The sequence below is a fragment of the Gavia stellata genome, chromosome 26 (assembly GCF_030936135.1).
Source record: "Gavia stellata isolate bGavSte3 chromosome 26, bGavSte3.hap2, whole genome shotgun sequence".
Taxonomy (NCBI): domain Eukaryota; kingdom Metazoa; phylum Chordata; class Aves; order Gaviiformes; family Gaviidae; genus Gavia; species Gavia stellata.
In genome coordinates, this window is record NC_082619.1 from 498,241 (window position 1) to 521,867 (window position 23,627).

At 53.7% G+C, this 23,627-nt stretch overlaps 3 protein-coding genes across 3 annotated transcripts; all 3 read left to right on the forward strand.

Moving 5' to 3' along the window:
- The first annotated feature begins 4,768 nt into the window (after positions 1-4,768).
- NNMT (nicotinamide N-methyltransferase) lies at positions 4,769-6,273 on the forward strand. Its single transcript, XM_059829546.1, has 3 exons — positions 4,769-4,928; positions 5,462-5,669; positions 5,788-6,273. Exons 1-3 carry the CDS (start codon positions 4,769-4,771, stop codon positions 6,221-6,223), a joined length of 804 nt encoding a protein of 267 aa, XP_059685529.1. The 3' UTR covers positions 6,224-6,273.
- Positions 6,274-10,426: 4,153 nt separating this feature from the next.
- On the forward strand, positions 10,427-13,777 carry RBM7 (RNA binding motif protein 7). The gene is made up of 5 exons (XM_059829745.1): positions 10,427-10,528; positions 11,174-11,336; positions 11,911-12,013; positions 12,428-12,521; positions 12,907-13,777. The coding sequence occupies exons 1-5, from the start codon at positions 10,433-10,435 to the stop codon at positions 13,324-13,326; spliced, it is 876 nt and encodes a 291-aa protein (XP_059685728.1). The 5' UTR covers positions 10,427-10,432; the 3' UTR covers positions 13,327-13,777.
- A 326-nt stretch (positions 13,778-14,103) lies between these two features.
- REXO2 (RNA exonuclease 2) lies at positions 14,104-20,150 on the forward strand. The gene is made up of 7 exons (XM_059829758.1): positions 14,104-14,235; positions 14,327-14,410; positions 14,838-14,915; positions 16,946-17,057; positions 17,840-17,948; positions 18,285-18,338; positions 19,733-20,150. The coding sequence occupies exons 1-7, from the start codon at positions 14,104-14,106 to the stop codon at positions 19,860-19,862; spliced, it is 699 nt and encodes a 232-aa protein (XP_059685741.1). The 3' UTR covers positions 19,863-20,150.
- Positions 20,151-23,627: the final 3,477 nt, after the last annotated feature.

Here is a 23,627-nt window from a genome sequence, read left to right on the forward strand (position 1 = left end):
TTTTGCTCCCGCCACATCCCTGGCTCTGCAGTCGGAGGTTAACGCCACTGCTGGCAACAAGCGCTTCTCCGCTCGGCTGCCAGCGAAAGGGGAGCAAGTCGTGAACGCGCTGCAGAGCTCTCCACAGCTCCCGCTTCCCAATCCAGCCGCTCTGCCTGGAGAGTGGGCTATGGCGCAGATCCCTGTTGACTTATGGCGCTGCAAGGGAGCCGAGGATGAATCCTAGTAAACGCAGCGAGGGGGCACACTGAAACTGCCCAGCAAGGGCGTCTCGCCTAGCCGCACAGAGAAGGGCAGTCGGACAACTCATCCCGCCCTCCTGGGGAGCTGAAGAAATACTCGTCACCCAGCTCGACGCACCGGGGGAGAGCACAAATAGTACCAAGGCTGGAGAGCACCCGTGGCACCTCTGATGGCTGCAAGAAGAAACGGTTTCCAGCACAGCCCGGGTTCACGAGCCGTGGGGCACAAGGCTTGTGCCAAACGCCACGGGCACCCGCGCCCTTCGATGTGCCTCTGTTTGCTGCTTTGTTGCACGAGGTGCTGGACAAACAGCGGGACAGTCCTGCGCCGCCCAGCTCAGGGGACGTGCAGGGCCAGGCGTGTTCACGTTTCTCTTTGCTCCAAGGCTCAACCGCCTCGGTGCCTGAAGCAACCCCAGCACAGAGACCCAGCTAACCCAGCTGGCACCCAGACTTCCTGGAGCCATCTTCCACATCTCCCAGAGCTGCTGGGATTCGCTGGCTAGGGCATGAATAGCCGGGCTGAGCAACCTGCTGCCGCCACGGCTCTCGTGCAGAGCTCTGCACCGTCGGGCAAAGGGAAGACTGAGGCTTGAGGCGAATCACGCCGCGCTTTCTAGGCAAAGTCCCAGTAATGAAACGGCTCAGAGGCGTTGTGGTGCCTAGTCAAGTACCGTAGAGATGAAAGCCTTATTTATGAGTAAGACATATCTGCAGAGGGAGCAATAAACTGCAAAGCAAAGTATGAAGGTTTGCAGCAAATGCTGTAAAGTTTTACACTCCCGAAAACTAGGAATAAAAGATATACCCATTTAAAACAAAGTGGATGGAAAGGGTTGCCACAGGACTGTAAAACAGCCTTATAATAGTTAATTGCTAGTTTCTTGTTGCAGCACAGAGAAATTCAAACCAGAAAAGAACCGTTTAAATCTCCATCGAAGAGCAGGAGAAAAGAAAGGAGAGCGAGAGGAAAAAAGAGAAGAGCGCAGGGGGACGTGAACCTTTTGTTCGGGATCCTCTGCACCACGCGGAGGAAGAGGCGTCTTTTGTTCCCGGCGCTGTGCCGCCAGGCCCCGGCTGCTCCCGCTCCCCACCGCGGGCAGGAGCCTCTCCAGGAGCAAAAGCCACGGGGGAGACCTGGGGCAATATCCCAGCAGCGTGCCTCTTTATTGATTATAAATAATTTAACTTCAGGAATCTCTGCATTACTACCACATCGCCTCTCCAGACCTGCCGTCCTGCTGCACACAGACCCACCCCAGGAGCTTCCACCCGGGGAAGTCTAACAAGGCTCACCAGAGAAAGCTGTGGACTTTGCAAAAACTTCCTGAGGAGCTGTTGCATTTCAGAAAATGGGCGCATTTTATCCTTTAAAAGCACAACTGTCCGCTCTTCTCAAATAACCAGCATTTTCAACAAAAGAACAGTTGCCCCCGTCTCCAAAAAGTATCTGAGACTAGAAATACTTGCTTTTTGGGCGCTTTCTTTAAACATATTCCTCCAAACACGAAGGAGGGCGGCATCTAAAGCTCAGACCAGTAAAAAGCACGTACAATAGAGAAAAGGGTGCTTTTGTTCCCACCCTCGAAGCGCACCTCCCTTCCCTGGGCACCCAGCTCAGCAACATGCCACACAACGGTGCCTGGGTGCCTCGCTTACCTCTCTCCCAGGGACGAGGATGTAGCAGAGGGCAGAAAGGGTACCAGGGGTGGGCTGGGGGGCTCCGGGGCTGCCGGCTGCAGAGCCCAGGACCAGACCTGGGGCTGCTGAGGCTTAAACCCAGGTCCCAGGGAGAGCCTGGGGCTGATCCTGCGCTCAAGGCACAAGCTAGCGGCTTTCAACCCGGCTCTCAGATGTCAGCGCAAGCCGTACTCGCAGGAGACGTGGCACAGAGCCCAAACCACCAGCACCTCTTGATGCTGCAGGTGCTGAGCCCTGCCGCCCCCCTGCCCTTTATAACTTCTCCAGCTGCTGCTGCTTGCCCAGGTGATGGGACGAGGCCAAGGTGCTTCTCCTTAGGCTGATGGGCACAGTCCTGTCCCATCAGGGAGGGCTCCTCCCCTCCCGGCAGCTTTCTGCAGGGAATTCTTTTTTGGGGGCTGTTTTTCCTCCCTGTAAAGGCAGATTTTGTGCATTATCCGGGAAAGGAAGTAGAGCAATACGTTCCACCGGGTAAATATTGAAATGCTGTTTATATCAATCAGAGGAGCACTTAGGTAGAGATGACAATGGAGCTCGCAGAGCCCTAATCACACACTTTGATTGAACTAAGGGGGAAATGGAAATCAGACATCTAGAGCCGAGATTTCAATAGCGATGGAAAGCTGGAGCGGCAGAGCCCTTTGGGGGCTGCTCCTGGCTCCAGGGCCGCAGAGGCAGGCTCTGCATCCGATTTCCAGGAGCAGCGAGTGCCGGGCTGGCAGCCGGGGCGACAAGGCGTGCTGGGCGGGGCGCTTGCTAGCCGCGAGGCACTGCACCATTCCCACTCATAAGTACCCAGAGGCGCTCTGGGTGCCGACAATTTACACTTTTATCCCCAAATCACATCATTCCATGAGTGAAAACAGGCTCTACAGACCGAAATGCAAGCGTTGTGCCGGGAAATGGCACCAGGAACGAGCCAAAGCCCCCGGGCTGCAGCCAGCTGCAGGGCTACGCTGCTTTATATACCTCAGCCCACTCTTAAAAAACAATAAATGCAGACCCGGGCAAGGGCGCGTGCATGTAGGCTCGGCTTTGGGGCTCAGGATGCTCTCTGAGCCCCGCTGCGAACTTGGGGATGCTCAGCACAGAGCCGACCCCAGCGGGGTCGTCCCCTCCGTGGCAGGGTGGTGTTGCTGCTCGTTCCAGCGCTTTCCTCGGGGGCCCGGACCAAAGCATCACAGGGTTTTCGTTTTTGGTATCAGCTTTGCTGCTGGCATCTTCCCTTTTGTGAAAGCATGCCTTTGCAGCACGGTGTGCGTGAGTAGAGGGGTTGAGACTGGGTGGCCGCATCCTGGTGTAGTGTGCAGCACCTCTAACGGTTCCTTGAGCTCCAAGGATTTAAGGGGGGGGGGGGGGGGGCAAATTCCCCTCTCCTCCACCTCCTGTTCCTGTTGCAGTGCTGAGATTTCAGGTGGCAGGGACAAAAGCCCCAGCATCAACAGAATTTATCTCAGGGCTTCCAGCTGCAAGGTGGGGAGTGCCTGTGGTCTGCTTCGGGGGCTGACATCCCGCGGGAAAGACGCCCCAGGTCTGCTTGCTGTGGCCGGGAGGTCTCGCAGGGCCGGTGGCTTTAGAGACCGTTTCAGCCCAGGGTCTCAGCGCCGGAGTAGCAGGGAGTGCGTGTTGTCAGCTTTGCTCTCAGAAGAAAACCTCTTTACCGCGTTCATCTTGCGATCCTTTTTAGGCTTCGCATCCTCGGCAGCAGGTTTCGCATCAGCAGGTCTGGCCGTGCGTGCGGTATGGCGAGCAGGGTTCGTTAAGCAAAGTCACCTCAGGATCTAAAATAGCGCTTATTAGTTTGAGGATGATACGGCGGCTCATCTGCCCGTCGCTCCTAATGAGAGATCTGTAAAAAAGCAAAGGCCAATTATCTCGATTCGGAGTTGGTAATGAGCCTGAAACCGTTTGATCATTTCGGCTCCCGCTTGGCGCGGGAAGGGGACGAGATGCTGTGGGGACTCGCCGCGGCGAGAAGCGCGGGGCTTTGCTGCCTCTTCGTGGCGGGGACGGCGAAGGAGGCTGCCACCACCGTCCCCTCCGCGCCACCCCGCAGCCCCCCGTCCCCCGGCACGGCGGGCGAGGGGCGGTGGGGAGCCCGGTGCAGGTGGGGACCCCCACCAGGCCGGTGCAGGCAGGGCCGGGGGTCTGGGGCCGGCTCTGGAGGCAAAACCCAGGTGCCGACGCCGCAAATTTTCTGGTTCTCAGGGTGAGGAGGTGAAATTGCAGTTTTCCAAGGAAAACCTGAAAAAATAAAAGCAACAAAATCACTGAAACAGAGCGGGAATTTTGGCAGGCGCTTCTCACGGACTGGCAGCGATTCCTCCTTCCTATGGGAGAGACACTGACAGTCCTCTGCCAGGGCATCTAATGGCCTTAAAACTTCCTTGCCACGTTGTATTACCGAACACGCCGACTTCAATCTGCTATTAAGCAAAGGTGTCGGACGCACTAATACGGTTTACAGAGCTGCTGGGCTGTGACTGCCGGCGATACTGGCTCGCACGGTACTGGTTTATTGCCATCAATTACTGTAAAGCCAGGGACGTGTAATGTAATCCCAGGGATTGCCATTAATTACGGTCATTTGTGCGGGGGATCGTACAGCTCAGGGGCTGCTTGGGGGGTTCAACAGCGAGTTATTACGGAAGAAGTAAAGCTCGGTGCAAAAATGGAGAGCAAGAGACAGCACTGGTCATGAAGAGGAGTGTGTCCGGCCGGCACCCGGAGCGGAGGACGCGGGAGGGAGGTTAAAACTGAAAGTACAACAGGGGCTACGCAACGTATGGCAGGAGGAGCGAGCAGCAGAGCCTGGTCCCGGCAGGATGGACGCTCCGGCGGTCTTCACCGACGCAGATGTTTACCAGCAGAGTTTCGACCCTCAGGAGTATTTGAAAGAATTTTACAGCTTGAGCGACAGCCAGGGACGGCCAAACACATTTCTTATGCAAAACCTGAGGAGCCTATTTAAAATGTTCTCCCTGGGTGAGTACCCGCCCGGAGGTGCTCGGCAACGTCGGACGGCGCCATTTGCAGGACTGTCCTTGTGCTGCGTGTTGCTCAGGCTGTGCTCCAACACAGAGCGAGCTATATGCTATATATGCACACACACATGCACTTTTTTTTTTATATATATATATATATATATATATGCATGCACGTATATCTATGCGCACAGGGTATTGCCAGCTGGAGTTGTTCTGCAGTTTCTGGAAATATGGTCAAATCCAGGCTGGGAAGGGTGGGTACGGGTCAGTGCCTCTGCTCCAGGAGCAGGCGTTGCCCCTGCCCACGGGCAGGGCTGGGGGCTCTGAACCTGCTGCAGGAGCTGCCCCCAGGCTGGGCTGCTGCCAGAGAGCCCCGGGCATCAGGGCACAGGGCTGCGCCGTGGGTCTGTGGCACTGTGGATCACATTTCTGGGTTAGGGGAAGCACAGCCCGATGAGGCACTGGGACGTTTCTGTCCTGGGGCACGGTCTCCATTCTAACGGGGATGGTCTTCCTCCTCCCCGACACTAGATGGGCTGAGGGGCGATACCCTGATAGATGTTGGCTGTGGCCCCACTATCTACCAGCTTCTGTCCGCTTGCGAGCGCTTCCAGGAGATCATCGCCTTGGACTATACGGACCAGAACCGTCGGGAGCTGGAGAAGTGGCTGAAGAACGAAGCAGGAGCCTTCGACTGGAGGCCGGTGGTGAAATACGTTTGCGAGCTGGAAGGGGACAGGTGAGGCTGGCTTCCTGCTGCCCTGCCACTGACCATGGCATTCATGAAGTCGCAGGCGCAGATGCTAAATAACCACATCATGAGCCTTCATCTATTTATTTGTTTATTTACTTGCCAGGGAGAAGTGGGCTGAGAAAGAGGAGAAACTGAGAAAGAAGGTGAGGCAGGTTCTGAAGTGCGACGTGACCAAAGCCAACCCCGTGGACCCCGTGTCCCTGCCTCCTGCCGACTGCCTCCTCTCCACCCTCTGCTTGGAGGCTGCCTGCAAGGACCTGGCCACCTTCCGCAGTGCCCTGAGAAACGTCGGTGCCCTCGTGAAGCCGGGGGGGCACCTGGTGATGGTGACAGTCCTCCGGGAAACCTACTACGCCTTCAACAAGCAGGTTTTCTCGTGCCTCCACCTGGAGAGAAACATGGTGGAGGAGGCCGTGGAGGGCGCTGGCTTTGACGTGAAGTTCAGCGAGGTCCAGCCATACCTGCCCGGTGACATCCGCACGGACTGTGAAGCCGTGTTGAGCCTTGTGGCATGCAGGCGTGCCTCTGTCACCAGATAACACGTGGGCAATGGGGAGGAAAACAGCTGTGTGTCTCATTTCAAAAAGCCCTGCCAATGTAACCCACAGCCCCTTACCCCTTTATCTGACAGCAAATAAACTCGCAATGCTCTAACAGCATCCACGGGCCGGGATTTATGCGGCACGCACAGCACCCGCACTCAAAGCCCCGCCTGCGCACCGGCAACCCAGGCACAGGGTAACCCCGCTGGCTCGCCCCAGCCCAGAAACAGGAATTGCACCCACGTCCCTTCCCTGCCATCCTCCCAAGACAGAGCAGAGCTCCTGAGCAGCTTCCTTCTTTCAGCCATGACGCGCTTTTTTGAGACCAAAATCCATTCTTATGGGAAAAAAGTTTGGCCGCAAAGGCAGCGAGATTGTCCAAACCCAGACCTGTTTCTGGTTTCTGGACAAACCCTGCATGCTCTGTCTGAACAGTTGGGGGAAAAGAAGGATGCTGTCAAGGGGAGCAGCATGCCTTGCACCCAGACAATCGCCAGCACTCACAGAACCAAGAGTACCTGCTGATCTTTTCAGTAAACCTGTAAAAATCATTTGACAAAATGCTGCAGCCCCAGCAATAGGTACCTGCCGGGCACTGGCACACGTGCAGGAACAGGGCAGAAAGGGTTGGCAGGTGGAAATGATGCTCTCCTGAAAGCAACCTACTCTGGCTCACAGTGCCGCTGGCCATACTGAGGTGTTCTCCCACGATTCCAGACAGCCAGACCTGTGACACACCAGAGATTGATTTTAGAGATATTTGAGCCTAGACATTGTTAATAATAATTAATATGAGCACACTCAACATGCCTCAATTCTCAGCAGTTTTTTAGAGTAAATGTTTGGGATTTGTTGCAAAAGCTCCACCTCCCCTTACTCATGCCAATTTTCTTTTGGGGTAGTTTGGGTTCAAGAGTGAAAAGAAATATGGAAATAGGAAATTTTCTCGCTGGATATACCCAGATAGAATCTCCTCACAGATCTTATTTCTGACAGAAGAGGCTGGCATATAGTAAGAGAGAGCGAGTGACGCAGCCTAGGAAGGAGTCGAAATGAGTCATGGTCCACAAGTACCATAGAAGCTCCATGGCACCCAGCAAGCCCAGGTAGGAACCAGAGGGGTTCGGCCTCCTCTCCATCCCGTCACCTTCTCGTTTCTTGGCAAGAACCTAATTAAAAAAAACCCCACTGAAGTCTTTAGGGCTGTAGGGTACATTGGCACCGGTACAGACTTACTAAGGTCATGAGATGTAATTGCACATGACCCCAGAAGTGTACATCGGAGACGCCATGTCAGCGAGATGAGGAGGATGCTGCCGGTGACACCGCCAGCTCCGGCTCTGCTTGGTGTCACCATCCCCAGAACCACCGGGACACCCTGCGCAAACGGTGTGGGTTTTTGGCACCGCCGCAAGCACCAGGAATGGCCTCGTCGCCCAGCTCCAAGAAACGGAGCTGAAAACCAGAGGATGCTTGGAGGCAGCTCAGGACCTCCACTGCTCGCTAGTTAACGCTGAATATAACGCCACTGTTCCCATAAAGACCTCCGTGCCTGCCAGCACGGTGCAGTAAAGGCAGGAATTCAGCAGCTGCTGACACGTTCTCTGGAAACAACATGCCCAGGCCTTGTAGCGCTGGCGTGTTTAACTGCTGTTTAACTGTTCGAACATCGGCATTGCTGGGGATTTTTATGGTCTGTTTAAAAAGCACAATGATTCCCTTCACAGAGAAGGTTGTAGCTACAATCCCCCTTCTGTTGCAACCTGCCAGGAGTCATTGAAAGCCTTTCCCAGCGAAGAGGCTGGGCAGTATTCTGCCTGCCGCCCGCCAACAGAAATCACGGTGGCACCAAAGGCAGCAAGGCTGGGCGCAGGTCGGACTCGTGCCGGGAGGACACAGACTCGGGCAATGAGTGGCTCAGCTCTCCCCTGGCCTGTGCAAGCTTCGCGAACAGCAGGACGCAGCCCACGCGACGGAGAGGGCGTGAAAAGAGACAGCACCCTGGCTTCCCGGACCTCACCTCTCCTCCCTCCTCCCCTTGTAGCGGGCGACTTCCCCCAAGCTCACCCCGTGCCTGAAGATGAAGCCAAAGAAGCTAATCAAAACCAGCGACCAAAGCTCGGTTTATTCAGCAGTAACTGCGGCCGTCATTTTTGTCGGCTCCTCTCCCCCTCTGTACAGCTGTCAATCAGCCCCCAGATGTTCAACGGCCGTAATGAAAACTGCACGCGGGGATAAGGTGTGCTGTTACCGCGTTAGCTGGTGTGACCCGCCCTTCCAGGCTGAGCGGCAGCTGGGCTCCTGTACTGCACGGGAGAGCTGGGCCGGAGGCTCGAGCTGGCAGATGTGGGGGATCTACAGCTTTTAAGAGTAGTAATTCAGAAGGCAGGCCAAGACAGAGGTGCAAGGCACGAGCAAAAGCAATGATCCGAGGAGGACTAGTTGCTTGTTTTGCCTCTGGAGAGGAACTGGTTGAAGTTTCTGCAATATTGAAGAGTGCCTGCGTATTAAGAGTGAAAATAGGCAGCTAAAGAACGCGTTTTGCCCCCCAAAGCAAAAAACTTCTGGTTTTCCAGCTTGCTTCTTTGAAGAGCAAAAAGGGCATAAAATACTAACGCAAAAGGGGAAAAAAACCACAACAGATTTATTTATAAGTGCCTGTGAGAATCCTGAAATAGCTCCCTGTTCTTTTGTTGCGCCTTTTTTCTGGCCTGAGCTGTGCGAGGCTGTGACAGGCAACCCCTGAGCCTGTCAGCACCTTCTGCAGGTCTGGCAGAACGTGTCTGTGTATGGCCCACCACGCACGGCCGTGGCGCTCGCTGAAGGCGCCCGGCGCACGTGGAGTAAGCCGCCGACGGTACAAACGCTGCATGCGCTCCCAGCCAAGCCCAAGGGGACCCAGAAAGGAAAAAAAAGCAGAGGGAAGTAAACGAGGCTCCAGGGAAATTAAGGCAAAGTGGAAGTCCTGGCAGAGCGAGGTAATAATTTCCTTTCTGAATGAGTAACTGTTTAGAATTTAACCAGGCGAACACGATTAAACCAAATGAATATAAATTCTAGGTGCGGTAGTAAGTAATGGAGTGAAGAAAATGAACAGCGCCTAATTAACAAGAAAATAGGATCTGCCATAACACGTTGGAATCTAATGAAAAATGAAGGCTCAACTTCCCCTTTCAAAATTTTTCCAGATGGAAAATATCCGTTTTACATCCGGTGCCTTCTGAAATATCCAGGGGATTACAGTTGCAGGGGAGCTATTTTGTGAAATACACAGAGAAGTAAAGCAGCCGGGAGACGACTGCCCAGTGCTCCACCCAAACGTGATCCCAAAAGCATCCCCTTCACATTCAGGTTTAAGGGAGGAGTGCCGAGCAGCCCCCCCTGGTTAGTGCAGCCGTGGGAGGCAGCCATCGGGATGGCGGTGGCCATCAAGAGTATCGCAGCAATAAAACCCAACGACGGCACAGAGCACACCGTTCTCCAGCCGGCTTTGCTGACGCTTCTTCTCCCCGTGTTACTTTTACGACGCAAACCAACGTCTACGCTCCATTCTAGAGGCCTGCCGTCAGCGCAGCTACCCGTGCGCACACCGAGAAGGGACGCAGCCCCAGGGGTGCAGCGGGGCTCCTGAAGCAGCGTCTCGTAAGAGAGAACAGGGTCGGGAGCCCAAGGAGAGAACACGCGCCGTTTCCCGCCCCACTCGCACAGTCTCCAGGCTGTCCTCTCTGCAGACAACTGGCCTAGGGGCGCTTTTTAATCGGTATCGCCGTTTCTAGCAGGTGCGTTGGGTCAGCACCGCTCAGTCTATCCGAGGGCTGCTCACGACCGGGCGGCAGCAACACAGAGAACGAGAAAACCCCACCGCCTGCTGCGGGGCGTCGTGACCCGTGCGCAGGCTCGCGCCAGCGAGGCACCGTCGGCGACACCGGCCTCAAGCGCTTGGCCGGGGCTCGGGCAGTTACGCCTGATGCGTCGAGCAAGTCCCCTCGCTAAAGAGGCTCTGTTACAAGTTAGTGCTTGACTGGAAGCCCCGGAGAGAGCCTGCAAGGCCGCGCCGCCGGCCGCCTCCGTCGCCCCCCGCCCCGTGCAGGCCCACCGGAAGGGGCGGGGCGCGGCGCCCCCGCTGACGCAGCGACGTCACGCCGCCGGCGCCTGCGCAGAGGCGTGCGTCGGCGCCGGGTGAGCGCGGGCTGCCCGGCCGCGGCGATGGGGGCGGCGGCGGCAGAGGCGGATCGGACCCTCTTCGTGGGGAACCTGGACCCCAAGGTCACCGAGGAGCTCATCTTCGAGCTGTTTCACCAGGTACCGGCGGCGGCCGCCGCCCCCCCGGCCGCGCTTTATACCGGGGGAGGGCGGGGCGGGGAGGCCGCGGCCGCCATGGCGGGGCGGGCCCAGGCCAGGGTACGGCGGCCGCTGGAGAACAAACTTCCGCGTGGCGCCCGCCGGGCCCAGGCAGCGCTCGGAGGGGCCGCGGCGCCGTGCCCGGCCGTGGGGCGGCCGTCGCCCCGCAGCGTGCCCCCCGGGACCCCCCGCCCTCTCCGAGCACCCCCACTTCGCGCCCCGAACGCACCCCGGTGCTCCCCTGTGTGCACCTGGGCGCTCCCTGCGTGCACCCCCAAACACATCCCCCGCACCGTGCACCCCAGGGACACGCCGTGTAACTCCCCCCTCCATCCCACGGGCCCTGTAGACACCCCACGCCCCCCCCAAGACGTGCGCACACCCCGCAGTGCTGCTGCCCAAAACTCCACCTGAACGTCTCCGTGCACAGCAACGTCCGGCAGAACGCTTGTGCGTGTGAGCAAGCGATCTTCCACGGCGTCCTTACAAGTTGATTGGTTTAGGTTTATTTCCCTTTTTTTTCTTTTAAATTGTTTTTGGCAGATTTAAAACTTTTTGGAGAGCTGCTCCATTTCTATTTAACGCCTTTTGTTTCTTGATTCGCAGGCAGGTCCAGTAATTAAGGTTAAAATCCCTAAGGATAGAGATGGTAGACCCAAGCAGTTCGCGTTTGTGAATTTCAAACATGAAGAATCTGTCCCTTACGGATTGAGCCTGCTTAACGGGATCAAACTGTACGGAAGGCCCATCAAAATTCAGTTCCGATCAGGTACCCGCAAAAAGAAACATTCACTGACCCGGTTACTAGAGAGAAAGCAAAACTGCTGTCAGCTTCCCCCTCCCAAAGCCCGACCGATTTATATTTAGTTGGGTAAATTGCACGTGCTTCTCACCGAATAGCCAATGATTTCGTAGAACGACGGTGTCAAGCAGGCGTGTGCTTTTTATCCTGTCCTTCAGCGGGGGACCTTTCTGTCAGTTATGGCCTGTTATAATCCTGGAGCTGAGTCTTCTGTTTGGGGTTTTTTTTTTTGTTATTCGTTTTGTACCCTTAAAAGCTGTTGTAAATTGTCATGCGAGCAGTAGAAGTTGCACCCAATGTCAGTTAAATGAGGCACGTTGGCCAGAATATCGCCACCCCGTTGCATCCTTCCCGGCGGGTATTAAGAATACAGTTGCAGCGCCTTGTTTTGGAGACTGGATCACGTGCTTTTGCAGGTCACCAACAAAACTCGAAAGCTCATTAAGCACGTGGCAACTGTTAGCGCCTTGCAAGTTCACTGCATAGCCAAGTTCCTCTAACTCGTGCTTCTCAGTTTTGTGAAACGTTTGTTTCTCTTCAGGGAGCAGTCATGCAGCTCAGGACGGCAATCCATCTTGTTCCCCGCATGGAGCCGCCAACACCAGCCCAGCTGGTGCGCCACATCCGGCATCAAACTGCAGCAGGTATGAGTCCCGTCAGCACGCACTGTAGGTACGTGCACATAGTTCGAAGTCGAGAACAGCATTCGCGCAGTTTGCTGCGTTCCTAGCTCTCGTTCCAAGCATAGTTTGGTCTTTCTTACCTACGGAGTAAGTACTTGCATTCCTAGTGCCCTGTGTTCTTGGCGCTTGAAATCCTAATGCAGAAAGAGCGTCGTGTTTTCATACACGTGCGGAAAAGATCTGCTGAGGTGAAGTGGGGAGAGCGCTGCCAAATGTGCGACACAAGCGTGTGCGCACCAGTTTCTGACCACGGTAGTGAGAGCTTGGTCAGTTATTTTGTTTATAACGGGAGAAACACGACTAGGCTGCACGGGCCCCTTGGACCGCAACAGTCGTGAGTTTAAGGCTAAAATTCCTCATCTTTTTTTTCTGCAGATACGACAGGAATCCTGACAGTATGGTAGCAGCGGGCTTCTCATCGGTGCAGAGGGCTCTGCCGTCTGCTGATAACCTTCAGAGACAAGCGGTGGTACGCTGTTCGCTTGCGCTAATAGTGCCTGACCCTGCAGCCACCCATGGCTGACAGACAATACGTGACAGAGTGGTCTTTGATTTTGAGTACTTGCGTCCTGTAATGATTGTGAGACGCTGTGGGAATACAGACCTGCTGCCGAGGTGGTTAGTGTCAGGGAGGGCTTTGAGCTTTAGGGGTTCAGCTATTGATGAAGCCATCGGTAATAGCTACTCTGTAAGTTCGCGTTCACTTTCATTTCCAAACCAAAACACTTTCATTTTCTCCTGTGATTTTCCCAGCGTGATTTGGAGGCTGGCACGGGGGCTAGCATTCCTCTGGCCCGTGCTCTGCTGGGAAGCGAGTGCACCCAATCCACCGACCCTTCCTCTTCTCTTTCCAGATGAACAGCGCCATGTGGCAGCAGCCTCAGTACGGGGGGAAGTACGAGCAGCCCGGCTTCCCCCTGCCTGCCTACCAGCAGGCTCCCCACGCCTTTCACCCCTCACCCGCCTCCCAAACACTGCGGCGCCCGGAGGTGCCACGCAAGGGCAGGCTGAGCGCCCATCCCTACCACCCGTCGGACAGCAGGCACTTTGGCCGCGAGCAGCGCTTCGGGGAGCGGGGACCCGACTACTGCAGGGGCAAGAGGGAGGAGTACGGCTTTGAGGAGAGGGGGCACGACGCCAGCGCCGAGCATCACTACAGGGGGGGCAGAGAGGAGCCTGCCTACGAAGACAGGCACCGGGACGGCTGGAGCCACGACTACGACTACCGGAGAGAGAGCTACAGAGAGGCCAAATGGCACCCGGCACGGCATTAACGCCTCTTCAGCGGGCTTTAAAGAACTTTACGGCAAAGAAAGCTCAATCTGTTTCTTTACCGAGTATAAAAAAAAAAAACAAAAAACAAAAACAGCCACCCCAACTCATCAAAGTTACCTTTTAACGTTTGTAAAACTACTAGCAGCGTAACCCTCCCAAACTATCCTCTCGATTTTAAATGTGTTACCTCGACACCGCGGGGCTTTACGTGGGGAAAACAGAAAACGTGCCGCAGTTTCAGAGAAACGGTCGCCGCTTGCTTGCGGCACCCCGAAGCAGCCCGTCATATTTTTGTAGCACGGCGGCAGAAGGGGCCGTCGCTGTACCGGGTGCAGGGGTCCCTCCTTTTAAGCAGAGCTGAGGTGGGACGGATGCTTTCTGGCACCTTAAGCGCTTCACGGGGCGTTTTTGATACAGGATATTGACTATTCCTTGTCTTGGAGAAAAGCATTAAAAGTCTCCCTGGCAAAAACCCGCGGATAAACCGTGCTCATTTCAGCCCTGGGGGGGGTCAAGCTGGTTCCGCGTAACCGGGGCCGCTCGGGGCCCGGTGCGTCCCCCGCACCTCTCCGCTTTTATCCGGGGTCGGGCGAGGCCCGGCCCCCCCGCCGCCCGCGGCGACGCCATGGCGGAGCCGGCTCCCGGCGCCCCCCGCGCCGCCGCGACTACATCTCCCAGCAGCCCCCGCGGCCGGCGCCCGCGGCCGCCCGGGAGCCGGCGCCGCGGGGCCCGCCGGGAGCTGTAGTGCGGCGGCGGCGCTTTGCGGCCTGGCGGCGATGCTGGGCGGCAGCCGCGCTGGCCTGGGTCGCCTGCGGAGCTGCGCCGGGCGGCTGTGGCGGGGCCGGCGGCGGGCGGCGGCTATGGCCGGCGGCGGCATGGGCCAGCGGATGGTCTGGGTGGATCTGGAGGTGCGGGGCGCGGGAGGGGAGGGCGGGGGGCGGCGGGGGCGGGTGGGGGCGCGGGCGGCCGCGCTGACGGTGCCGCTCCCCTCGGTGGCAGATGACGGGCCTGGACGTGGAGAAGGACCAGATCCTGGAGATGGCCTGCCTCATCACCGACTCCGACCTCAACGTCCTGGCCGAGGTGAGGAGGAGCCGCCGCCCAGCCGGGCCCTGCCCCCGGGGCCCCGCGGGCACCCCAGCCCTGCCCGCCCGACACCCGCGGCCCGGCCCGCCGGGGCCTGCTCGGCCCCTCGGGTGCCCTCGGGGAGACTTTCTGCTTCCAGAGGAAGCGGAAAAAAACCCCAACTGCTGCACAGCGGCCCTCGCTGCTCTGGGGCAGCCCCTGCTCTGGCGCCTGCTGCTCCAAACCGGGCGCTTAGGGCCCAGACGAGGGCCTGGGGACGCCTACGTTACCTTGCACAGCTGAGCTGCCCCTTTGTACCCTCCGACCCCCTAAATCGCTGACTTGCTGCGCATGGCAGCATTGCATCTCAGGGCTGAAACCCTGGGAATGACTGCTTGATACCGAGCTTTTTTTTCACGGCCTTTGTGTTCCTCTCTTCCCGCAGGGCCCTAACCTGATTATTAATCAGCCCGACGAGCTGCTGGACAGCATGTCTGAGTGGTGCAAGGAGCATCATGGGAAGGTAACCCTTCTAGAGCAGTTATGCCACCATTTCTCTTTCTTTGCAACTGGTGAGAATAACCTATAACTCAGAATTATTAGTTGCAGTACAGTCACCTAAAAAGGGACAACTCCTGTGCTGAACAGTTTGCAATCAAACAGAGGAGATAAAGGATGGGAGACAGTAAGTATCATCCTTATTTTGTACCGAGGAGCTGATGCGTAACATTTTGCCCGAGGTCTCACAAGTCATCCGTGGCACAGCCATGAATTGCATTCATGTATCTTTAGTCTTCATCCCGTATCTCAGCTGCAAGATTGCCCCGAAGGGGCCTGTGCTTTGTAGCCTGGTTTTTAATAAGTTTGAATAGCGCTGGAAGCCACTTTCTGACTTGAGAGCCAGAAACATCAGCAAAGGCAAACAGCTAGTGAGCGGTCCCCTGAGGTGGCTGGAGCAAGAGCTCATGGGGGAGCTGCGGGCAGGGCGAGGCAAGCGTCGGTGGGCCTGGGAGCGGGATCTGACGCTTGGATACTGCCACTGGTTCCCACCTTCACAGGTGGAGGTTCAGCGTCATGCCTCTTGGCGCGAGGTTAAGAAGTCGGGCTCTGCTCCCTGGTCTGCTCGCTGGTCTGTTGGCCGTGGCCTGCCTCTGCAGGAGCCCTGGCTGTAGGCTGGGTTGGGTGGACTCCTCTGACAGCTCCTCCCGTTCCGTGTTGCATAAAAGAATTCAAAGAATAATTCCGACGGAGAAGGGGAAGACGTGGCTTGAAGTCCCAAGTAAGAGTAGGCGCAAGATCAGTGTAGAATAGTCCAGAGCTGACAAAATGCAAATTTATCAATGCAAACGTAGGTGCTTGTAGAATTAAACAGGCCAATTCACCGTAAACATTGGATTTTTATTTTTGCCTGTCTCCTCAGCGCTGTAAGCCTAGAGCATTTTTTCGCCGAAAGCTCAACTTTTGCAGCAAGAGATTATATTTAGTTCTTTCAGCCACCGAAGAAAGCTTCCTCCTTGCCAGTAGCGAGAAAGCGAATGGATTTTCCAATCCCTGATTATGAATTGAAATTCAAGTTACTTTTCAATTAAGGGCTGAAGTTTTAAGACACCCCTAACCCCTCTCCTCCTGCCCCCCTCCTCCTCCCCCCTTCAGCATCTTGCTCTCCCCAGGAAGGATTAGCAAGAGTTTGGAAAATGAATATTAATTTACCGTGATGGGTGCTTTTCCCCTTCTCCAGTTGAGGACTCAAACTCGGCTTCAGTTCACGAGTGAATTGAAGATGGTAGCATACGTTATCGCTGCTCCTGAGGAGCTACTTACTTTTAATTGACTAAGAAAAGAGAAGCAATTAGAATATAGATGAAAATGCAGCCACATAATGAATTTTTTAACCACCACTTGGATCTGTCAAGTAGATTTTTGCGGCACAGTCGTGGAAATATATAGCGCAGCCAGATGGAAATAAATCACTGAGAACACTTGGAGCAGTTCTGACATTTAACTGTTGAAAAAAAGAAAGAAGGAACTTTTCTGATTTATAGAAATCTTGATAAACACTTAAGCCAGGATCCTGATTATTTCTGTTTATTTATACCTACCGCTTGGTGCTGGGGAGGTGAATGCCTCTCGTTAAGCGGGGAGAAATACAATACTCTCCTGGATCACGTATGTGCAGGTGTACAAGGTAAACGAGGCTTGCATAATCTCTCGGTAATTGAGAAGAACCCCTAGAAAGTACAGCAATCAGGGGAAAAAAAACCCAAAACCAAAGCCACAGGAAAGTTGGTGGTGTTAAGACTGTTATACTTGCTTTGATGTTTACTTCCCGAGCGGCGCCCTGCGTGTCAGTCAGGCCTGCTTGTGGAGATACCCAGAGGGAACAGAGGCAGGGGGATGTCCCAGATACTGAAATACAAGAGTTCGGGTGGTACTTCTGGGCACGCTGGGGAACAAACAGTGCTTTCAGGGGTGACCTTTTGCTGTTGAGCATTTCTGGAAGTATCTTTCATGGCAGTGTATTCCTGATTTATGACCGATGGCTCTTTTTTGCAGTCTGGCCTTACCAAGGCTGTGAAGGAGAGTAAAATTTCATTGCAGCAAGCAGAGTATGAGTTCCTGTCCTTTGTACGACAACAGACGCCCCCGGGTCTCTGTCCTCTCGCAGGTAAAGTGTGTTCTTTCTTAATAATAACAACATTGTCCCTCCTGCAGCTCACAGCTGGATGCCAAAAGGCCCGCTGACGCACATGGTGGGGATGCTTTAGTTTTCCGTGCTGAGATCTAGCACGCAAATCAAAACCTGTTTAGTCAAGAGAGGTTCAGTAGTGGCATCATCCATTCTGCAGGTTCCCTAAAGCAAATACTGCACGTCGTTACTGCAGGAAACTTCAATTCTTTTTTTTTGCAGTAACGTTTCATTGTACAGTTATAATTGGGGTGGGCGACCTAACTGCTGACAGCAACCTGTGACCATAAAATCTGAGCAGCAAGCTCAACCCCATCTTTTCCTCACTGTGTGTGTCGAACCAAACACCAAATACGAATCTTCCAAACGAACTGTTACCTGGAACTACGTTCAGGACATTCACATGCAGTCTTGGGACTGTCGCTAAGTGAAATTAATACCAATGCCTATTTTCACTTAGCCGAAAACCCGATGCTTGCATAATACTGTGATACTTACCTGTGTGAGAGAAATTGTAGGAGTAGTAACTGCAGAATTAATAGAGGGATTGTGTATTTAAACCGTGTGTGATCCTGCAATGAAAATCTGACAAACCTTTACAATCATATTTACTAGAAAATGGGATAAATGAGCTGCTTGCGAGTAGCTTTTCATACCCTATGATCTTTTCCCCAGCTCGCTTAGCCTGCTTCTCGTTTAGATGTTGTTCGTAGTAGCTTTGTAATGTCTTTGAAGAAACGTCTTGTTTTGTGTCTTTGTAGGTAACTCTGTTCATGCAGATAAGAAATTTCTCGACAAATACATGCCTCAGTTCATGAGGCATCTTCATTACAGGATCATTGATGTGAGCACTGTCAAAGAACTTTGCAGGTAAGCGTTCCCCAAATTAAGGAGTGGTATAAAAGATAATCTAGGGAAGCCTGTTAAGTGGCGCTAATGCCAGCTCTTCTAAAACAAGGTTAAAGGCTGCTGGGAGAGGGCTGCCGGCAGCCGCCTCCTCCTTTCATCTCTTCTGTTCGGGCGGGTGCACAGAATGAGCCGTGAAGTACTCTATGAGTGGCAGCGCTTGACTCGCAGGGCTGGGGCTTCTCCAGATGCTGGTCAAACCGAAATTCTTTCACCAATTGTAACAAACCCGCAGCAGCTGCCAGAGGTGTGTTTGAATCCCAGTTCCCTTTCCTAAGTGGCACTTTTTTCCCCTTACAGACGCTGGTATCCGGAAGAATATGAGTTTGCACCAAAGAAGGCAGCTTCTCACAGGTGAGGTTTCTACTTTTGTCTGTAGCAGAGCAGGGCTTGTCACGCAGGAACCGTGCTCTTCCCGAGCAGAATGCCGAGCTTCCTTTGAATTCCAGGCATGCTGCTTCTCATGCAGAAGATGGCGGAGGCCGTGTGCTCCCTGTCCTACGCTTGTATTCTCCCATCCGAAGCCTGGTTAGTGTAGGGAAAGGGATTATTAAAATACAGCGAATCAGAAGTTTCCTTATCTGTTCTGAATTGCTCTGTTTGCTATTCAAGCCGAGATGCTTGTTTGGCAGTGTAGGTACATCTGTCACTTCTTAGACATCACAGTGAGAGATCACATGAAAATGGTAGCTTAACAGTGGGTTTTATCTGTCCTATTTTTGGGCAGGGTTGTTCACAGGGACACTAAAATTGCATGACTGCAAATGGGGAGATGAGAGTTCTGTTCCTGGCTATTTCCCCGAGTTCCTAATGTGTCAGAGAGCTTGTTCTCCTTTCTGTGGAAGGATTTAATTTTGAGTGACACTCCTGCCAGCATCTGAGGCATCCCTAAAAGTTGCAGTTGCCTCGAGGTTTCGGAAGAAAAGATTCTGTACAATATTAATGCACATTTCTAGAAAGCTACGTTTTCTAGTTCTTCTGAACAGAGGAGACAGTGGCTCCTCTGGGATCCATAGGCTTTGATAAGTCCGTATATACTGTATACTGTATGCACAGTAAGCGCACCCATTTTGCTCTTCCACCTGCGCAGACTAAATGTAGGGAAAAAAGCATAAGACACCTGCGCGTTGAAATGTCTGCGGTGGACTTTTTCTAGGGGCTGTTTGGTGCTTAGAGCTACACCTGTCCCAAATGGCAGTGAAAAGGAGTCACTGAGAGTTTGTCTCTCTGCTCTGCCGTGGCTGTGCTAGGCAGGAGAGGAGGCTCTGGTGCAAAAAGATAAGGGATGACTGTTGTAGGGGTCTCTACCACAATGACGGGTTGGCGTGCTGCACAGCAGAAAGGCACAGTACGATTACTCCTTCTGTACGGACCTTACTGTCTGAGCAGGCAAAATGGGCCAAAGCAGGAGCTGAAAGCGGGTCTCCGGAGCCCGTGTCTCTGGTGTCTCGGATTGAATTGCTTTTAATAATAGTCGAAGCTGTAGAACCTGTTGGCTTTCAGGAGCTTCTGTGTCCCACGGTGACATCAAGTAATAAGCTGTATGTTGCTCCCTGGCACGTCAGTGCTGGTGGACTTCTATTGCTTTCCACGTACCCGAGACTAGGGAGGGTTGTTTTTATTTCTGACAGATCCGTGCATATCAGAGTTTGATTTCTCACAGCCTGGAATTTTGCAGAAGCGTTAGAATCCACATGTAGCTGAAGATGGGCGCAGGCCTTCTGAAACCCTCCCTAATTCTCTTTCAGAGCACTTGATGACATCAGGGAAAGCATCAAAGAACTTCAGTTCTACAGAGATAACATCTTCAAGAGGAAAACGGATGAAAAGAAAAGGAAACTAATAGAGAACGGAGAAAGTGATAAAATCGCCAGCTGATTTCTCATCTTGCCATGCCATCCCGTGGCGCGTACTAGATGTGTCTCCCGGTTCTTTTCTGTTTGCCAGTCTCTCGAGAAGCTGCACCCTTCAGTTACCTTGTTTCTTAACAGCTGTTAAAATGCAGATGGAAGCCTGAGTTACTGCTTCTATTCTGTGTGAGCAAGGAATTGACATGCTCCAGCCTTGGCAGCTTCTTTGTTTGTACGTACTAGGTCAAACACGCTGTTTGATACTCCTCTTCATCTGGTTTTAGATGCCGTCTTTCACTACACAATAAAACCAGTTCTGTTGGAAGATGGTGTTTTCATACAGCCTTTCTTTTGCGCTCGCCATAAGCTGCCAGGTGAACCAGCCTCTTGTAGGTTTGCGAAAGAAAGCGCTCCGGGAAATCGTTTTCCTTATATAGTAGTGGTAGGCGCACCTGTTGCATTCGTGGGCATTTAACAAGAAAGTCCTTTTGTGCAACACCTCCCTTTAGAAACAGGCTGGATGTTGCACATCAGTAAGCACGGCCTACTGAGTGTTGGACGCTGGTGTCCAGGCACGGCTGTCTTTTCTCTTTCTCCAGCTAACGCGCTGTAATTCCAGTCACAAAGCTGCCTGCAGTTCCCAGGTAAGCGCTGCTTTGCCGTGCCGAACCACCCCCCGGGCAGCGTCTGCGCGCCAGGGAACGGCACCTCCCGCTTGGTTTGTCAACGGGCGGATGCAAAAAACCTGAAGTGCTGCGGGTCCTTCGGGTCGGGGTGGAAGATACCGATACAGTAGCTGCATCGGTCTTTAACAGTCATTTTGTGAGCATCTAGCCTGTAACGCTTCCTGTTTTCACAGCACGCTCGTGAGAATAGGAAAGGTGAAAAGCTGCTTCTGTGACCTAAGCTGATCTGCGGGTCAGGTTTACGGAGAAAGCGTTGCTACTTTTTAGATGTGCAGTCTGGGAAAAGTGAAGTATAAAAGGAACGTATGTCAGGAGAGGGGCCTGAGCTTTTCTCTGCAAGTAGTTCTCTCTGTTCAGCAACACTTTTCAGAACACGAGTTAAAATGAAAGCATTCTTAAAACATTCTGTTTAACAACAGAAACCGTGACGTAACTCGATGCTGAACAGCTACAAGCAAATCACGTAGTAGAGTAGGTAGACTACGTATGAGCGTATGTACAGCTGGGACAACCGTGGGATCCCAGAAATCAATGGCACAAGCGTTAAGACTGAAAAAATGAAAGGTATTACTGATTATTGGACAGAACCACGCAAGTAATTGAATCGTTCTGTGTCTGCGTGTCCCCGGTGTTTGCTGCGCCAGTAATTACTTCAGCGTAGCGGCTTCTAAGGAGAAGGCGCTGCAGAGCTTGACAAACATTAAGCTCTTTGCTAATGAAAATATCAGTGGGGAAGGGTCTGAAGTGCTGGCCCGGAACCGCAGCGATGACTGACGCTGTCCCCCTGCCAGCTTGTCAGTTCACGACAGAGGCATTCATTTTCTTTAATCCCATAAATGCGGCAGCTGAATACAGAGGCAACTCAGGAATACCATGGGAGGAATCGGGGAGCCCTTGCAAGGCTGCCTTTCCTTTTTCTTCTGAGCAAACGGGTCTCAGCAGCACCGAGGCGGGACGGGAGCAGATGCCGCTAGAGGGAGATGGCTGGGTGTTCGCTGCGAACGTCCCTGGGTGCCCGTGGGCCAGACAGACCAGCTAGGAAAGGCTGCAGCCTTTCAGCGGGGGGTTTCCTCCAACTTGGGTGAAAGCACTGGCAGCACGTCTGCAAGATCCGTTAGAGGGAAGGCCAAAACGTGGCTGGATGTCCCTTCTTACCGATAATTGCTGAAAGACATTGGGCAAATCCCCCCCCCCCATTTCCTCATTTTCCCCTTTTTCAGCTCCATTTATGGTATCCGACATTTCCGTTGCTCCCTCCGCAGAGTGAGTGAATAGGCTAAAAGCTTCAAGCTTTACTTGAAGTGCACAAGGAGTCACATCGATTTGATGGGAGTATTTACGTGCTCGTTGAACCTTTTTGCGTGTTTGGTGTTTTAGGATGGCCTGTGGCAGTGGGTTCGCGCTCTGATTGATGGGGAGCAGCACCCACGGTACAACGCCTTACAGCATTCAGCAGCGCCAGTGCTGGGCAATGCAAGCACACCAGCAGAACCGATTCTCTTTCCAAGTAAATCATCTTCCAATGTTTACTTGGCCACATTAAAAACCCAAGTCACCTGTTCCACATCAATTCATTAAAAACGGAACGAGCCGGCGATGCAAGGGAGGCAGCTAGCCCCTCAGCTTCTGGGGTGCCAAGACAATGAAGATTTGCATTTGGAAGGTTTGTCACGTATTTTACTACATACGTGATGAGAGGCTTTGGATGCTGCAGAGGTTGCGACCCATCCCTGGTGGGACACAAGCAGGTTTTTACTCCCGTTACCAACGTCACTGCAGCCTCTCACGCCACCAAAGCAGCCAGCTAAATTCTAGTTGAAGAATCATCATCACCAGCGACAAGCAAGCGAGTCTCGTAAATCCTACAGTCAGCTCGCGGGTCCGACCATAAAAAAATATCCTGCTCCTTATAAACAGACTAAGTTTTAGCTAAAGGCACGGTGGGCAGAAAGAAGCCCCTAGCCCCACATTGCTTTTGGGGAGCCATTTTTCAGAGGAGACCTCTGTTTCCCTCCTGCAGTGTGCCCTCATGCAACGGCATGCGCTGATACGCTGCTACCGAAATAGCACGAGGGGGAAAGATTATGACATTTACCTTCCCATACAGAACGAAAACCTGTTGCTTTTCTGCTCAGACCATATAAGCAGCGTATGTTTTGCGTATTAGCCTTTTACAAGATCATGTCTTGAGCCATCTGAATAGAAAAATGTCCTTTCACACGTTGCAGACCGACTCGTACCACCACCCATATCTTATCTCCCACGCAGGTGGCAAAACTGTCAGATTGCCGCCGGGATGTACTCTGCATTTTAGTTAAACATGCCTGTTCGCTGATTCCCCACCGATGCCTCTTCTGGACTCGTTAATGCTAACGCAGCCCTTGCTCGGTTGTGGTTCTCACAGGTTAGGCTCTCTCCATCGGGGTCCGAGGTATGGGCCTGATCCCAACCCCGTCCCCCCCCGAGCTGTTGGAAAGGCTCCCCCAGATCCCCCCAGAGGGGCACGGCAGGGCAAGCCCCTGCGCCAGAAAAGCCAGGGGCTGCAGGAGCATCCCTTTTTCCTCCACCAACTTATTTGCTCAGCTTAATCCCACCCCCACCCCAACTATTTCTGCCGTTTTTCCTGCAGGGACTCTCATCCCACTCCTGGAGCCAACCAGCCACAGCAAATGCTGATTCTCAGAGAACATAAAGGACTTTCCTGACATCCAACGCCTCCACAGCTTTGAGGGGCTGCCAGTGTCAATCCAGAAAAATGTAACCTGGAGCTACCATTCAAAAATACACAACCTTCAATATACAGCATGGAAATCCTGTGAAAACCACAACGGATAGCGCTCCCTCTTGCCCGGAGAGGCGTTTCACACCAGGACTGAGCCGGTTACTGGGAGGTGTGCCGCTGGCTCTGGGAGCCAGCCCAGGATGGAGGCGCAGGACTCGGGAGCCAGGAAATACTGGAAATCAGTGTTTGTCCTCAGTGGGATTTCAACAACAAAAGGCTTCCAAGCTCTGAATATGCTGGAGGATCCTGCGCTGCCGGGGTCCCCGTGTCCGCAGCTCATTCCTGTAGCATCCCGGGCAGGGAGCAGCCTGTCCTGTCCTGTCTC